General features: G+C 44.5%; 1 protein-coding gene across 6 annotated transcripts in view; it reads left to right on the plus strand.

Annotated features, from left to right (window-relative positions):
* Positions 1 to 18,730, plus strand: part of ABI2 (abl interactor 2) — an 868,092-nt gene that overhangs the window by 757,285 nt on the left and 92,077 nt on the right. For all 6 annotated transcript variants that reach the window (XM_086955293.1, XM_086955294.1, XM_086955290.1 and 3 more), the window contains one exon: positions 14,686 to 14,775. In XM_086955293.1, the coding sequence (XP_086811419.1) occupies positions 14,686 to 14,775 (90 nt within the window). The remainder of the gene's footprint in view (positions 1 to 14,685; positions 14,776 to 18,730) is intronic.

An 18,730-nucleotide genomic window follows, 5' to 3' on the forward strand; every position in this document is an offset into this window, starting at 1 on the left:
TTTCTTGGCACTAAAAATATCAGATGCCATCGACATAACTGTATGCTTTTGAAAATGACGGATTTCTGCCTCTACAATAACATCTTCTTATTTGCAGATAATATGTACAGACAGATCAGGGGGACAGCTATGGGCACGTGCTTCGCCCCCAGCTACGCGAACTTGTTTGTGGGTTGGTGGGAGAAGCACGTGGCCTGGGGGGGAACCAATGAAAAATGGCTGGATCGCATCATGATCTGGGCAAGATACATTGATGATTTGTTTGTCGTTTGGCGGGGCGACAGATCCTCGGCTGAGGAATATGTTGCGGCGCTAAATGACAACCATCTCAACTTGAGATTCACTAGTAATATCAGTGACACATCTGTCTACTATCTTTACCTAGAGGTTTTTGTAAAAGGAAGCTCCTTACAAACCAAACTCTATCGCAAACCCACAGCGGGCAATACCGTATTACATGCGGCGAGCCACCATCCAAGGAGTATGATAAGAAATATCCCTTTTGGGGAATTACTCCGCCTGAAGAGGAATTGTTCAGATCCCAACGATTTCGTACAGGCCAGGAATGAAGCTGTGTGCAGGTTTCAAGACAGAGGTTACTCGAAAACAACAGTAGCGAGTGCAGTAAGTAGAGCCGACCTCCTGGAAAGAAGGGATTTGATAAAAACAAAAATGAAGGGGGCAGAATCAGAAGGAACAACTAGAATGATTACCTACAACATGAGATCCAGTGAATTGGTACAAATATTTAACAACAATTGGCATATTGTTAAAACAGACCCCATACTGAAAAATATGCTACCCCCTAGACCTTCTGTAACCTATAGACGGTGTCAATCAATTAGATTAGACAAGATGGCCGCCGGGTAGGAGCTCTTGATTAGAGCTCCGAGTGCTTGGGATCCCATTCTCTGGACTTTATCCCTGTTAGCACCCAGCAGCATCCCCACCATTTCGAGTAATACCTCAAGTAACTGGATTTGACCAACTACCTCAAGTAACTGGATTTTGATTAAAAACATCCTTACCTGTTTGTTGGCGGTGGCTGGAAGTTCCGAGGGTCCACGATCTGCCCGGAGGCTACGGCCGTTACATGAGAGGACCGAGTCACCCACACCTTCTTCTGCGGACCCTGGGCTGTCCCTGACCAGTTGCTGGGCACGGCACGGATGCTAGTTGCCCGGAGCCCGCTGTGGATGACTGGTGCACGTTGTGGTTGCCGGCGACCGGGGCGGTTGCGGTGCACCGAAGGTGTCTGACCCGCCCGGGGTCGCCGTCACTAGCGCCGGACTCCCTGCGTGTGGACCCGATCCTTGCTGCGGCCACCTGAGGGGCCGACGCCGGGAGGCTCTGGACGGAAGACTGATGCCCGCTGTGGAAGTGTCTTATCCGCCTTCAATCACCGCCTTGATCGCCCCCATCCTGCCTGCGGACCCCGGTTTGGATGCGGCGGGGGACTGCGGAGGTGTCCTCCCCGCCTGCATCCATCGCCTGTTCGCCCCCGTCCTGCCCGCGGACTCGGACTGGACGCAGCGTGTGAGACCTGTCGTTGGTGAGCCAAGGGGGAGCACTGGCGTCCTGCTGCAGAGGTGGGCTCGGCGTGCCCCCCCCCCTCCGGACAACATCGTTGGAGAGACCGGGCGGGAGCCGAACCAAGCAGAGGAGAGTAAGCGCGGATCGACACAGCGCAGGCTTCGAGGGCGACCCCAAAGCGCCCCCTCCGTGGAGACTCTCCTGGATTGCGGGGCATACGTTTCTGTTTCTGCCTGATGCCCCCCCCGCCCCCAAGGAACAGCGAGAATTAAGACTGCCCCCCAGCTGCCCGCCTCTACACTGGTGAGCCGGGCATTACAGGGCGCCTCCGGTGTGCCCTGCCTGCGTGATCGGGTTGCCTCAGCACAAATCTGCTTTTTTTGCGTCTGATTTGAACAGCCTCAGTGCAGCCTGACAACCATGATGTCCTGAAGGTATTTGCACGCATACTTTTTAACTTAATTTTTATCTCGAACATGCCGGCTTTGCATTCTCCGCACTGAATCCTATAGAGTTATCTGCTTGCAAATTATCCCCGTGGCATGGTGGTCTTTTCACTCTTCTCACTCTCCCTTACCTAAAATGGCTGGGGCCATATACCGGAGCCATAAATCGCCTCCACTGCCCACCAGATGACCATGAGGCTACTTACCAACATGGTCACAGGTCACCAAAACAGAGATAAGTCTCTCTCCTCGCCTCTAAGCAGCATAGAAGCTAATCTCTCTCCTCCCAACCAAACAACACAGAAGATGGACTAACTCGACCCGCCCCAGAGCAGAAAGGGAAACTATCTCTCTAAGGCACATCAACAACTGAGAAAGGACTACTACTCTTGTCTCCCTATTTGCTATTTTGGTGGGCGAGCACACATCCAAAATCAACTACCCACCCAAGCTCTCCAAAAAAAACGCCAACCGCTACAAACACAACTTCCTGAAGGCACACCCTGAAACCCCGTTTGTGGACACCTACTTTTCACTGATCAATGGAGCCACGAGCACCGATATCATCTTTCACGAGCACCGATATCATCTTCTACACTCTGCGTAGAGCACAGTGGAGGAAAGCGCTCTTCTCCATTCTCACTATCTCCACCACCAGTAAATCCGCTCATGGCCTAACGCTTTCTATCACACCATCCCAAGTTTTCCCAGGCAGAGCCACCATCACCATCTACAACAACGGGACCATACTATTCCAACCCACTGATAGGAACCTCGATCGACTCGACAACCTGTTCTCTACCTTCTTAGAACACATCGCCAAACGGCGGACCTCAACTCCGAACACATCAAGCTACACAACACCCTCCAACTCCAATCCTCAATCTAACTTGCCTTACCCATCTCAACATCCTCCATACCCCCATCCCCCACCTCACACCTCCTACGAGTCTCGCTGAACCCACCACCGCCCGGAGCATATCTCCCCCCCCCACCCCCCGCGGCAGATCCATCTCCCACCCTATCTTCCCCCCCACTCCCCACTTCCCCACCATCCCAATTAGACCCACAGAACACACCACCTCCCTTACCTTAAAATCCCCCCCTTTCTCCCCCCCCCATTCTCAGCCCCCACTACCTTCCTGCCACCCCTATTGTCTTCAGCCTTCACTCATCCATCAACTCACCGGCGCCGCCTCCAACCGACGTCCCCATCTATGCCTCCCACCCTCCCCCTACCTCACCCACAAATTCTCTCACCCATCGAATGCCACCCCACTCACTACTACCGCAGAGCCCTCCACGAACGCTAGCATATCCCCCCCTCCGTACCCAGTTCGCTTTTCAGCTCCCTACTCAACCACTCGCCCACGGCTCTCATCACCAACACCATCCCCAATCCACCTCTGGACATGATTTTATCCACCCTCCTACAAGGCAAAGAAGATCTCCACACCATCAAAGAACTTCTTTACACACACCCCAGACAACCCCGACCTACCACCACCACTTCCTTACCCAACAAACCCCCCACCCGCCCCACAGACCCTCGCATTCAACTCTCCCCGCATTGGCCCACTATCCCCGCTCGCAATCACACCCACCGCCCCCGTCGCGCCCTCAACTCCCTGTCGGACCACGACTTATGCACCCGCCTTCGCTCTTTTGGCCCAGGTCCTGTAAAACACACAACCATCACACACCTCCCCATACCCACAATTCTCACAAATCCCCTTAGGCTCCCAACTCTAAGCAACAGAAGCTCCGTCCCCAACAATCTCAGAAAAGCCCCCCTCTCTCTAGAACACTCGACCACCCTTCTCACCCCAGACTCAAATGCATCCTACTCAACTGCAGATCGGCCCACAGACACTCCTCCAACATCGCGGATCTTGTCACAGCAATGGATCTTGACCTAGCCATTCTGACTGAAACGTGGCTAACTGAAGCTTCTACACCTATAATGGACATACTAGTCCCCCCCCAATTACCACATCATTAGACTCGACAGGACCGGCAAGACGGGCGGGGGAATCGTATGCATTTTTAGGAGCCACCTCTCCGTTACTAAAGTCACCTCCCCCTCCCTCACTTCCTGTGAACTATTCTGCCTCGATATCTCCAGCGAGGGCAAACCAGTATGTGCTTTACATCTCATCTATCACCCGCCTGGGGACAACCTCAACTTCACCCAACAACTCATGGACACGATCACATCCAACGCCGGTAGGCAGATCACTCAAATCTACCTGGATGACTTTAATCTCCACTGGAACGATCAGAAAGACGCAGTGGTGAATAGTCTCAAAACTTTCCTTAATGCGCTTGACCTCACCCAAATATGCAACAGCCCAACACACGACAAAGGCTCGATACTCGATCTCATCCTCGCCAAAGAGGACTCTACCCAACTGGGGGCGATCCAACCCTGTGACTGGTCAGACCACCACATTATCACCTTCTTTATCAACGAAAAAGTTAAACCTAACCCGGCTCAACCCACCAAATCCAAGATCTGGAAAAGGGACATGAAGAATCTTAACCCCAACTCCCTGCCTCCCACACCTGCAGTCTCCTCCTTCCCCCTTCGGGCGCCTCTGACGTTCGATCACTGACCGACCTCTACCTCGACTCTATGAACTCAATAATCAACTAAGCCGCCCCACTGCAACTGAAGAGAGTCTCCACCAAGAACTCGAACCCTTGGTATGACGGCAGACTCAATGAAGACAGGCGTGCTATGCGAATGGCAGAGCACACCTGGAGATCTGACCCCTCATCACTGCATCTCAAAACGCTTAAGAACAAGAGAAATGCCTACTTTAGGAAAATCAAGCGCGCGAAATCTGACTTCTTTAGCCTCCAGCTGGACCAAGCAAAAAACCGACCAAGAAAACTGTTCGAACTAGTCAAAACTCAAACCAAGACGCAACCCCTACATTCAAACAGCACAACAAGCGATATCCCACACTGTGAAGACTTTTCTGCTTTCTTTAAGCTAAAGACCGACAACATAAGAAGTGACCTCCTCAATGATGTAAGCCGATACCCCAGCCACATCAGGATGTCTAACACTCAACCTAAAAATAACGCATCATGGACGTCCTTCGACACCTACTCTGAAGAAGCAATACATAAACTGCTCGGCACCTTGAAGCCCTCTAATCACCTCACAGACCCCCTACCTGCTAATGCTGTAAAAGACTTCATCCCCCTGCTCCTCCCACTCTGGACTAAAATCATTAACAGCTCCCTTCAACAAGGTCTCATCCCAGACTCCCTCAAGGTGGGGCAAGTCACGCCTATACTCAAGAAACCCACAGCTGACCCGTCTGACCTAAACAATTACCGCCCTATCACCAATCTCCCCACCTTGGCCAAACTGATGGAAAAATGTGTACAACTCCAACTAACAAAACACATTGACCAGTTTGACCTCCTCAACCCTCATCAATCAGGCTTCCGAGCGAAACATAGCACGGAAACGGCTATGACGCACATAATTGATGACGCCCTCCAAATCCTTGATTGCAATGATTCCTGCTTCCTCATCCTTCTTGATCTCTCCTCAGCATTTGACACGGTCAAACATGAGAACCTACTGGAGCTGGTTTATCCGGGACTGTTCTCAAATGGTTCACTTCCTTCCTACATAACTGGTCTCAGAAGTTCAAGATCAACAATGTGCTGTCCTCACCTGTGCCAGTAGATTTAGGCGTCCCACAAGGATCTTGCCTTTCCCCCACACTGTTCAACCTCGTCATGGAACCACTCGCCACCTTGCTCCAAGCATCCAATGTACACTTCCATATGTACGCCGATGACACTCAACTTTATCTAAAGCTACAATCCCCGGAAGATATCAAACTTCTGAACTCCACACTTAGAAACACCCAATCGTGGTTGGCCGATAACCACCTCAAACTAAATGCTCTGAAAACTGAGTTCCTTCTGATCTCGCCTCCTGCGAAAATTACCACCACCCAAATCTGGCTCAATCACCTAACAGCACTCAATGTCCAACCCACCATCGTGGATTCTGCGAAATCCTTAGGCATCACACTTGACGCCAAGCTCAACATGCAACAGCACATTAGCAAAGCAACGAAAGGAGCTAATTTCCAAATCAACACTTTGAGGAAACTTAAACCCTTCTTCCCAGCCAAAGACTTCCAAACTGCTGTACAAGCCCTAGTCATCCCCCGCATAGACTATGGAATTGTGGCCCTCAGCGGACTCCCTCTATCAACAACTGCACCCCTAAGAGCCTCCTTGAACGCTGCCGCGAGACTCATTACTGGCTCAAGAAAACACTCGCATATATCCCCTGACTTAAAATCCCTGAAATGGCTGCCTTTTGAAGCCAGAATACAGCTGAAAATTGCCGTTATGACACACTCGGCCGTACACCACAAGGCACCCAACTACCTCACTCAAAAGTTGACTATATCAGGAGGTTCGAGATCCAATAGAAGTACAAAAAGTCTACTCCTGAAACCTTGTAGATTCCGGAAGGAAAAAACATACAAACGCTCCTTCTCAGGAATGGCACCCAGGATCTGGAATGCACTCCCTCCTGAAACCAGGCTTATCTCCTCCACTGCATTCTTCAAGAAAGAGGTGAAAGCCATCCTTATGGCCAAGTTCACCTGAACTTTATTGTTGTTGGATCAGAGACTTTGCACCGCTTTTGTATCATTGGTTACTTGATTGTCTATTGGTATTATATTCTTACATGATTGTGATCCTATTATGCTACTCACTTACTACCGACTACTATATTGTACACATTAGTTTGTTGAATCACCCTCTTGATGCCCCTACCCCTTGTTCTCTGTAATTTTAAGAAAGTGGTATAAGCCATCCCTATAGTCAAAGTTCACCTGAACTCTATTGTAGCTGGACCAAAGACTTTGCGCCGTCTTAAATTACTGGTTGCTTGATTGTTTATTGGTATTTTATCTGTACATGACTGCTATCCTATTATTCTACTGACTATTATATTGTACCCAATAGTCTGTTTAGTCACCCTCCTGTTGCCCCTACCCCCTGTTTCTGTGAAGCGCTCTGATATCTGCAAAGATCTTGTTCGCGCTATATAAAACTTTGAATAAATAAATAAATCTGTGACCATTTGACCAATAGCCACTTTGAGGACTCCCCAAAGGCTTCTATCAAAAAACCCGCATGTGGGTTCTATCCTAGCAAAAAACGGACAAAGTATGAAGGGAGACCTAACGATCAACGTCCCGTAAGAACAATCACAAAACTACTGAACTGTAATTCAGAGTATGTGATCTACTGCCTGGAATGCCCGTGCTCCAAGAGATACATCGGGAGTAAAATCAATCCGGCAAAAAAACGTATCCTGGAGCACATGCATGCCATAACCAATAAGGATAAAAGTTATCCTGTGGCATGCCACTTTAAAACCCACCACAATAGCAACAGGGATCTATTGTCATTCTTCCTTATTGATGAGCTAAATAGGAAGGTACGTGGGGGCGACAGAGTTAGAGCATTGAGGGCAATGGAATCCAGGTACATCATTGACCTCCAAAGTATGCAACCAAGAGGATTGAACAATGATGAGGAATTATGGGTACATCTGGAATAGTCTTTAGAGAGGTGGCGAAACATGTATCAGATTTGGTCATTAAATAGAATTTGTGTCACGAGAAGCAGGGGGATGATATGGAAATGTATATTATTGACTATCACCATCTCCCAACAATGATGATTAATGTGTACCGTCTAGCTGTATGAATTAACATGCCCATATAGGGCGCAATTGCAAAGCAGGGATCTGTGTGCAAAAAATAATCATGCCCATAAAGGGCAAAATTACACACTCGCATATCTATAATAATGGGGGACATTAGATATAACATCTAACTTGAAAACGATAACCGTAACGTGCAGTGTTCTACTATTCAAAACATTGTTACATGATAAATGGTTTTTGAGAGAAAGCACATATGATTGATAGGCGGAATGAAAACATCATGTTTAGAAATGAATTGTTTCTCTTTTATTGTCCCATTCCAAATGGAACGTGGTATATGCGAGGATATTAAATGTTCAAATATCGTTTGAATACATTTTTTTATGTTTTTAAACTGCACAAGAACTTTATATATACCATTTACCCTACCATGTATAACTTTCATTAACATTGTTTTAAAAAAAATTATGCACATGATAAGATGGCCGCCAATTTGGCATGATTCAGTCCTCTTTCTATGATGATGAGGAGGAGGTGGGGATAAACTGGCGTTCTTCACTGTAATCATTTTGACACTGACGAAGCCCAAGTGGTGAAACGCGTTTGTCGAGGTGGCAGGGGGTCTGCCAAATAAAATTTCACCTGGATAAGAGACTTTTTTGAGTGCCGTCTATTTTCGTGCAACAGAGCGAATTGTGGCAACTATATATATATATATATATATATATATATATATATATATATATATATATATATATATATATATCGCCACACTCCGCTTGCACTTCTCCTTTGGCTGGAACAAAAACAGACGATGAACCCAGTTTTAGTGCAGTGTTAGGTGTTTATTTTCAGTGACCCACCATTGCTGCCATGACGTGTTTTGGCCAAACTCTGCCTTGATCCCATGACGCGCATTCAGATCCAAAGTGAAATATTTAAAGTGATAGACCCCAGCACCCATGGTGCAACATGGTAATGGGCATAAACAAAATACTTTTTCAAGTGATTTTTATATACTTTGTTTGTGCAATCTAACAGCAATAAATAGTAAAATACATAATGTATACAATTGAATTAATGCAAAGATAACAATAAATGTGAAATACATAAAAGTTGTGATTGTAAAAATAATATATTCACCAAAGCATAGCATTCAATAAGATATATTTTCTCTTAATGAAACCATCTATCTTCTGTGATGTTATTATTGAATCCACAGAGTACAAAAAAGATTATACATGGTTAAATCTATACTCCATAAATATCCAGAATGTCCTGCTGAAATGTAAATGTATTTATCATTGCTGTTGAGTAATATGTTGTAAAGCAAATCCCCATTACTATTAATGTTGCAGATCTTATTAAAAGTGCCTATATATAAAGTGCAAAGTGTCAGACAGTGATAATCCTTATAAAATCATATAATTATGCATTCTATATAAAAGACCTTGTAAAAATTCTTCGTATAAATACCCAATAAATAGATTAAAAAAATGTGAGTGAATTAAAATGTTCTACTAAAAGCATAATGCCAGACGCAGGGTGCTGAGTAGAATAATCCAAGGAGTAAACAGTTGAAAACAAGTTTCATAAAAAGGAAAAAACTGTTATAATTATTAACATTATTATTCAGTCGGGAGAATACGTGGTTCAATCTGATCCCAGATTAGTTATACCCAGGTATAAAAATCCTCGCTCTAATTATATCCATTGGGATTTTTTTGTATTGAGATCGAGGATATATCTAGTTTCGAGGCGATGGAGTTTGGTCTCCCGATCACCTCCCCGTCTGGACAGTGGTATGGAGTCAATTATAAATATCTAAAATCCTGCAGGTTATTTGCATGCATTTCTTTAAAGTGCCTTGCAAATGGGTACGGGTGGTCAGTGTTGGTAATTGCCTTCATGTGCTGCAGTATACATTTGTCGGCTTGCAACTTAGTGATGCACATATACTGCAGTCCACAAGAGCAAGTCAACATGTAGACCACATACTCTGTTTTACATGTTAGAAATGTAGTTATTTTGATAGGATCGTTGGTAAATGGGGAAATATAAGATGTTGTATTTACCCCATATTTACAGGCCCGACAACTGTTACATTTAAAGAATCCTTTCCTGACAGCCAATTTTTCGAGCTTTTTACCTCCGGGCTGTTCTGGAGTATTGAGTCCCTCAGGGACTTAGATTTTCTGAAAGTGACACTCGGTTTCATTGGTAAAGAATTTCCAATAATAGGGTCGCTACGTACAACAGACCAATTTTTGTTGATAATTCTATGTAGGGTATTTTGCTGCTTGCTATATGTAAGGATCAGTCTAGTTTCTGCATTAGGACTGTCCAGACTATTGGGGCTACTCAATGCCCTGTTATTAAGTAAGTGGCATGTTCAATAGTCTCAGCTCTATACCCTCTTTGTATGAATCTGGTCTTGCGTCTAGGAGTCTAGTTGTTGCGCTGCTTTCAGATCTTGGTCATTGCTACATGTACGTCGTATCTTCAGCATCTCGCTATATGGTATACTATGGATGAGATGCTGTGAATGATGGCTGGTGGCATGCAGCAGACTATTGCCTGCCGTGGGTTTACGGATGAGTTTGGTTTAAATTTTGTCATCTTTAATGTATACTTCTATTTATATATTGTGGGGAAGGGGCTGCATGTGGCCTCCCTCCCGAGGTCGATTGTGGCCCCCGGGGGCCAGTCGCATATATAAACAGACAGCGAGGGCCCCTCTCCAGGACCAATTTTGGCCTGAAGGCTTGGGTGGGTACCAGGGCTCCACCCGTGAATAGATGGACCTCAGGGGAATGGTGTCCTGGGCCAATCTTGGCCCAGGGTGTGGGGCTGCATGCACCCCCCCTCCTATTCATAATATGGCCGGGCCACAGGACATAGGGTCATTGGGGCTGAATGGGGCTGCATGCGCCCCTTTCACAATGTGGCCAGACCCCAGGAGATGGGGTCCCAGGGCCGAATTTGGCCTCCCTCCTCAATTATTAATTGCATACCGGCCCAGGGCGGGTGACTGCGTACCCCCTCCCCCTTGTTAATATGGCCTGGCCCCAGCAGACGGGGTCTCCTGGGCCAAAATCAGCCTCTGGTGACTGCGCTGCCCCTCCTTCCCAAATATTAATTAAATAGGCCCTGGGAATGGGGTCCCAAGGGCCAATATTAGCCTGGGGTGGAGGGCTGCGTGACCCTCTCCCCATTTGAAAATTAGCTGGGCCCGGGGGGACGGAGTCCCCGTGGCTGAACACAGCCCGAAGTAGGGGGTGGGGAGTGCATCCCACTCTCCCCATTATTAATTCAACAGGCCCTGGGGTATGAAGTCCCCTGTTCTAATTTTGGCCTGGGGAGGAGAGCTGCTTGCTCCCCTATGCTTTATATTATGACTGGGCCCTGGGAGATTAGATCCTCTAGGCCAGAAATCGGCCCAAGGATGGCTGCGTGCCCCCCTACTGGTTTGGCTGCCTTTCTTGGATTGGCCACAGGGCCTGGCAGCTGCTGCGCACAGCCGAAGTTCATGCGCAACGTGAGGTTGATTGCATTCGAGGGGTTGACTGCATGCAAGGGGGTTGGCCCTGCAGCCAACTTCTCGCCACGCATGGCCAAAGCGGCAGTTGGATTAATGTATCGTAATTGGATATTACTTTACGTTTAAAAAAAACTAGAATTCCCTGAAAAAAACAAAGGTTACAAGGACATTATCGTTAGGGAATCGATTTAAAAAAAAAACCAGAAAAATTCACTGAAAGAAACCAATGGTTACAGCGATGTTAGTTACTTTCAGATTTTACACACACCAAAACATAAATTAACTATAATTTGTGTCCTTGCCATGCACTGCTAATTATCCCACATATTACAACACTCACGACATCTTCTATGACATCATTAATATTATCACTGCAATATTTACTGTCAAATTATTGATGAGAAAACTGTGCTTGGTGGGGGCGCGAGTTATAGTTATCTTAGGGCACGAATTATAGTTACTTGCGATAACTCCATCTGCTGAATTTCTATGATTTTTTGTGTGCCTGTGAGGACTGAACCTAACTATAGCGTCCTTGTAACCTTTGGTTGTCTAGTGAATATATACACATGGACAAACACCTGCTAAACTACAAACTAAAATGCCATTCAAAGGAAGGAAAGTGAGAGAGAATTAGTAATTTATACTTCTTTCTATAGGATCCTCCACCTTGTAGCTTTGTTACTCAAGGTAGGAGCAAGAAGTTCTGGTCTATGTGCTTGAATTTAAGAGAAAGGGTTTAGAAACGTGTTTTAAGTCTGATTTAATTATTTTATCCACTGCAGATAATCTGAAAATATTAACATTTTATTTTATCATTTGGCAGTGTTTAGTCTATTACTGATTGGTGAAATGGCTGGCTTAAAAGAATCGTGTCCAATATGTACTGTCACATTTACCCACAGGAATACTGTAAATAAAACGCTTTGATACATCAGCCCCTTTTATAAAAGTCAGTATTAATAGCAGGTAAACTGCAAAACACCCAGGCTTTAAACGATCAATGTAATGTGTAGTGAAAGGAATCTCTGAAAAGAGTGATGTCACCATGCACATGGGGTAGAGGTGAAAACATGACACAAGATCTTCTACATACCTACAAAATTCATAGCTTCAAGATGTCCTTTTGTTATTCATGATAACTTCAGCTCACCCTGGCTTTTTACTCAACTGCACATTACTGCTAGGGCTTTTAAACCCATAGTTAAAATGTTACCAGCATAATTTCAAATCCCAGAATACAATGTGATGTCTTTTAAAATGTCAAGACTAACCTAAATTGAGACGTTTACCATGAGGATGCTTGACCGCTATGAATGTCAACACAACAGCAGCACAACCTTAATGTAGTCAGGCAAATAGTGCAAAAAAGCAGTGGCAAACATGCTTAAAGCATCACGTTCCAGCTGCCTTATAACACAGGGCTGCAAATTAATCTAATGTAGTCCAAAAATGTAAAGGTTTCACAAGGTACTATGATGTTGGAAGGGTTTTGGTTGACCTCCGGTGGGTCCATAGAATTTTGCTAAGTGAATAGAATTCCCTTTGATGCCTATACGGTTTAGTGGCATTCAGCTAACCAATGTAAAACCGCCAACTCCTTGATCAAGAATTTTAGTAAAGCCCTAGCACACTTTTAATTTGAACACGGTTGAGCTTACGGCAATTTCTAGTTTCACACATGTTTTAAAACATAGCATTAGGATTACCTCAAAGGATCAAGATATGCTGTCATGTTGGAAAAAGAGAAGGATGGAGATAATAGTTTCTACATGGTCTGCGGCCCACCCTCAACCATAATTAAGTAGTGCGCAGAGCATGTTGTGCGAGTTTTTCTTATTGTTTCAATTAAATATTTTAACATTAAATATTATTACAGGAGTACTGTAGGGCGTTGTGCCAGAATTTAGATTGTGTATGTGTAATCTCTGGGGGGTATCTGGATAACCTTTAAAGCATGGTCTTTGTGTGTGCCCTGCATTCTATCATACCTGTTGAAGTCTGTTGAAACCTTTGTTTTTGATATATAGAGCGCTCTCATCAAAAGATGATATGCAACTTTTATTTGATTTAGCGAATGAAATGTTTTTTTAAAAAAAATGTTTTTGTTTTTTAGATATCTATTGATTGTAATTTGTATTTCATTTAAAGTGTGTTATTGTAATTTGTATTCTATGTAAAGTGGATCTCGTAGATCTGTGTCTTATAAATGAATAGAATTGGGTTAAGGTTGACCACCCTACAGTGCCTTACTATTCATTAAGGACTAGGTGAGTGACCCCAACCGTGCCATTGTATTTGCTTAATAAAACATTTAACTATAGCACACTTACTTATTTAATCCATTAGTAGTCCTGTAAACCAGTCAGTCCTGACGTAATGAGATGTGAAGGAGGGTAATGAGGTGTGAGTGAATTACAGACTTTATATGCTTAAAGTTTAATACACGTTTGATGGACACAGTGCCAATGGGAAGACATTACGTACTCTGCATTACTTATTTTTTTAATTAAATATGTGATTTACAACAACCACTGCCAAAACATGTTTTGTAAAAATTGGAAAACAGTTTTTGTATATTTAGAGGGTTATGCAACTGAATATACCCTGATAAGCACTAATTAGAAACGGATTGGAAAACAGCACTGAAATCCACAAAAAATAAACACTGAAAACAGGACAGCCAAAGCATGTTGACCTAGTGCACTATCATCAATACTGAAGTATTGTAGTAATGCAGAAGCAGCAGTATTAGTCAGTTTTGTCAAACAAACGTCAGGATACCCTGCTGCAAGATTTGTTTGTGCGCTTCTGCAGAGAATTATTGAGTTTAAATTAAAGATATTGACACTGCTATCCATGTGTGCACTTTTTAAAACAAATTCTGCTTTTCTGGTTATATTCCTGTATCTCATACGATGTTCTAACCATAAAGTGACCTGATGTAGTCTAAATCTTTTATTTGCCCTTTAAGGATATTGCTTAGTTTGTCCAGGTAGAGCTTAGAAGTATATGAATTGAGAGAACCTATTTCACAATGTCTTAAACTGCATTGGCAGCTTCCCTTAACATTTGTGTTCTGGTGTGTTATATGTAGGGGTGGGCGGAATTTGCGTAATCTCGTTACGCAAATCTCCGCGAAATGGTAAAAAAATCTCTGCAAACACACGGAATTGCTTGTTCGCAATGCTTTTCGCATTCGCTGTTTGCGTGCTGGGGGGAAATATCTCGCAAACACGCATCTTGAGAAAGCGAACAAGCAAAAATTTCGCGAAGTGGCGGAACGCAGATTTTTGGGCAATTTTGCATTCTCCGCGGAACGCGAAATTACCCAAATTCCGCGAGCGGAACAGAATTTGCCACCCAGTCCTAGTTATATGATCATGTTGAGGGATGAGGTTTACTTTCGAGGCTAACATTTTATTTGACCTTTCTTGCAGTGTCTCATGCTGCTCCGCCTCCTCCTTCAATTCTACAGGTAACTCCACAGTTACCACTCATGGGCTTTGTGGCCAGAGTTCAGGAAAACAGTAAGTATTAATCTTTTTTGTGTTGCATACAGTAAAGGGCAACTAGCGCTCTTTGTGTGACAATCATCCAAACAAACCGACAAACTGTGAGCCAAAAAGTGATGGCTAGAATAGTTTAAAAATGTGTACCTATTGCTAATTGCCACAGTCCAGTCCTCTATTACTTTACTCACTGTGCCGCTACTGAGACAAACCATATGCACATTTTGTTAACGGATTGGGAGTCCTATCTGACTAGCTACAACACGTCCTGTCTTCATGAGAAAACAACTACCACAAACATGTTTAAATCTTTTCATTGAGGTGGAGCTTGAGTTCTATGAAAGAGTGAGCTGAGGAACCTACGTCTGGTCATACCCAACCACCGTAGGGTGCCCCATGGAGAAAAGCAGAAATCAGAGGGCTTGAATCCTTTAATCTCATCCAGTTCCAAGTACAAGTTCCAGCCAGCTATATGCAATCAGTTGCTCTTTTGCACAGGAACATAAAAATATGCAGACATGTTTTTTTTTTTTTTCATGTGTCGCTTGAGAAAGTGTTTGTGCTTGATCAGTTGTAAGCTGTACATATAACAGTAACTTCATTTCAACCAGTTAAATACGGATAACAAATAAAATATAATTATAATAAGTGGAAAAACGGAAGAAAGTATTGCAGGAAACACATGGACACAAAACATCCTCACAGGAATTTATATACAATAGAAACAAAATATTTCAGATTTCACGGATTTATATGAGAGTAAACACTAATGTGGAGTGGAGAGAGGTACTCTCAGAAGGGATGGTTTTTAGAGTATATGAGTGGCTGTGACCATTGGCGCCAATTATACTCTACAGTAATGGTAGAAAAGAAGATATTTAAGTTCGTAAGCTGAGCAGGAGAAAATTGCATAGGTACCGTATGGAGACAATTCCAGCATGAACAAGCATTTGCAATGCAATAGGAGTTTTATGATACCAACAATTTCCTGCATAAGAGACTCCAGTGGCCCATGCACGGGCTCCATAATTCCAAAAATGTCCACAGTATGCCAAGGATGGTCAGCATTATGCCATATATGAGCAACATAATAGCAAGGATGCCCACAATATTCCAATTATTAAGCGTATTTTTGCCAGGGGTATGCCAACAATTCTCAGTGTGAGAAAGGTGGACATCATTACACCAAAGACAGGCACCATTGTGCATATAATGACTAGAACATACAAGCAATTGCCTGCACTATGCCACGGATAGCATTGGAATTCCAAGAAGGCCCACAGTATATCATGATTTACCTCAATAATGTCAGGGACTGCACTATGCCATAGGTTAGAATCATCATATTATGGGTATCTACTGCATGTCAATCCTACCACCCTCAGTACAGTATTTTGGGCCAAGTAATGCTTCAGGTGCACATCAACATGCATTAAATCTTATATGTGTCCAGAGATGCCACTGCTAAGGTCAAGCTGGTATCCACAGAGGGACATTCACGCTCTTAGTGACACACCCACAAATGCAGATCCGCCAACATGCACACAGTCCCACAGGAGCAGCAGTTCAGTACTGTGGACCACAAACATTCCATCAAACGAAGTCTTTCAACTTTGATGATGGAGAACACAAAAATATGTCCGTACACAGGAATCCAAAATCTACATCTAGCATCGACCCAACTGTATGATTTTCCCAACTCAGCACAATGCCTGAGAGTAGCATTAATCAAAAAATGCCAGTCAATAAATAAGTTTCGATCTAAAGTAAGCATTATGACGACAATGGGGTAGTGAGCCACTCTGCACCCACAACACCACGAATGACTTAGCACACACGCCAAGGACTGGGCTCAACCGAGGGGTTGAGTAAAGTGCGCATGCTCGCACGAGAGCAGTGTGTGCGCCAGACCAAGTACCGTGCCTATGTGTTCCTGATATAGCACAGATAGACAGGACATCGCACCCGGGGTACACGATCAGCGGAGGCCCTTACAAATGAGTGCATGCCTTTAACCACATTATAATGTTGGCGCATTAAAACAACACATTTCTGAATTGTCGATGTATCCAGTATAACAGTGCTAAACACTGTTTCTGTACACTATTATGAATAATTACCTTATAGAAACAAGCATGGAATGGTAAACAAGCTGGTGAAGGAGCCAGAGCTGATGCTCCGCACCGCCATGCATGCTGTGCAGATCATAATACTGGTTGTGTGGCATGTGGAACCACTCAGGGTGCGAGGTTTTATTCACCACTATTGTCAAAAAATGCGAGACCTATTGCATTGCAAATGTGTGCTAATAAAATTGTTTTAAAAGTGTTAGGAGAAGGCGTGTCCTGCGTGCAACATTTGCAGATTTAAACAAAAAGAAATGTTTCTCGCTCAAACGAATTAAAAGTTACAAAAAATACTTAAACGGGTGTGGTCATACAGTGAAATGCCCTTTGCCAAGATGAATAGGTCACCTTTCAATTAATGGTTGCTGTATTTTTATGCATAACTGATACTAATGAGATTAAACCTCTGCCCAAATAGAGTTAACATGCGTAAAAATAACAGCATAAAAATTTCTGCCACAAAACGTACTGCATTATTTCGCACAATTGGTCTTTTCTTGCTTCTTAAGTTATTTAGCATTGCCGCATAATTTGGTCACCCCCTGAAGCAAAATCCCAGTGGCACAGTACATGTTTTCTACACTGAACATAGTGACTATGTTCAGTGTAAAAAACATGAACACAATAGGCTCATACCACATTAATCCTCTTTAAATGGCCTTGCCCTTTACGGAAGTGAAATCATATTTTTCTTCTGTCTTCTTTGTTATGAAAAAGTCAATCCACTCAAGAGGTTTCTATCCTGCCTCTGTATGTTGCTATAAAGTTTGGGCCCACACCTGCTAGAAACCAGCACCCTGGGCTTTCGAAATTCCTTACAGTACTGATGGCACTACCGAGCCTCACTTCTAGCTTTGGCTGTAGGCAGAGCTGGCCTTTGCTACGATGGTGCCGTGGGCAGAAAGACATTTGGCGCCATCGCTGCTTGTGAATAAAATGAGGCGGAGTCACTTTTGTGTTCACAGGTCAGCCCTTGACTACATTAAAGCAGGAGTGGCCCTCTGCACATAACAATTTGGCACCCTACCCATAATCACCCAGCTATTTCACACTGCAACAAGCGATTTGTCGGGTGGGTATTCTTGCGTAACAGCAAGAGGTGAGAATGAACAAGCAGGACACATGTGGGGTTGACAAACCATTAAAAGCACGTCAAACCGAGTCAAGTGAGATGGCCGGAGCTATTTGCAGTGCCTAAATGCAGACAGCGGCTCTCTGAATATTGCCACCATGGGCCGGAGCAAAAGCATTCCCTGGTTGTAGGCCTGCCGGCGGACCATCTGGTAGCAAATTTGACACATACACTAAAGCATGAATGCCAGGAAGAACCCCAGCACTGACAACATCCAGCAATGGATACTTACATGAAGAGCGTGAGCCCCGTGTTGGCTGTGGCGTAGAAGAGCCCCAGGATACCGCTGCCCACAATGGCGTTGCTGAGGTTAAACACCGACATTCCAAAGGAAGTGGTGCCCGGACGCTACACAAAGAGGAACAAGCCCGCGAATGGTGCACGCAAGATGCGGGAGCTGCTGGTGTGTGCGCGTGGTTGCGAGCAGCAGCATATATTTACAATGATCGCGTCCGTGTCTGGGCACGATAATTGGTAACATATGCTGCTGCTGCATGTAACAGACACTAATTAATAGGCCATGGGCGAAGCAATGCACCTGCCTTTGGCCAATTGCGTGCTGTGTTTGTAAAAAAGACACACGCAAAGGCCAATAGCGTAGGAGAAAAGAAAAAGCACAAGCGTGTGAGATTCCTAGGGTTGTTTTCAAACCCCCTACAAAACGTCTCTCGCTGCGCACTGCACCACTAGGCGCGAGACCTAAAAAGCATGACCA

Source organism: Lissotriton vulgaris, chromosome 2_1, assembly GCF_964263255.1.
Source record: "Lissotriton vulgaris chromosome 2_1, aLisVul1.2, whole genome shotgun sequence".
In the NCBI taxonomy this organism is placed as follows: Eukaryota; Metazoa; Chordata; class Amphibia; order Caudata; family Salamandridae; genus Lissotriton; species Lissotriton vulgaris.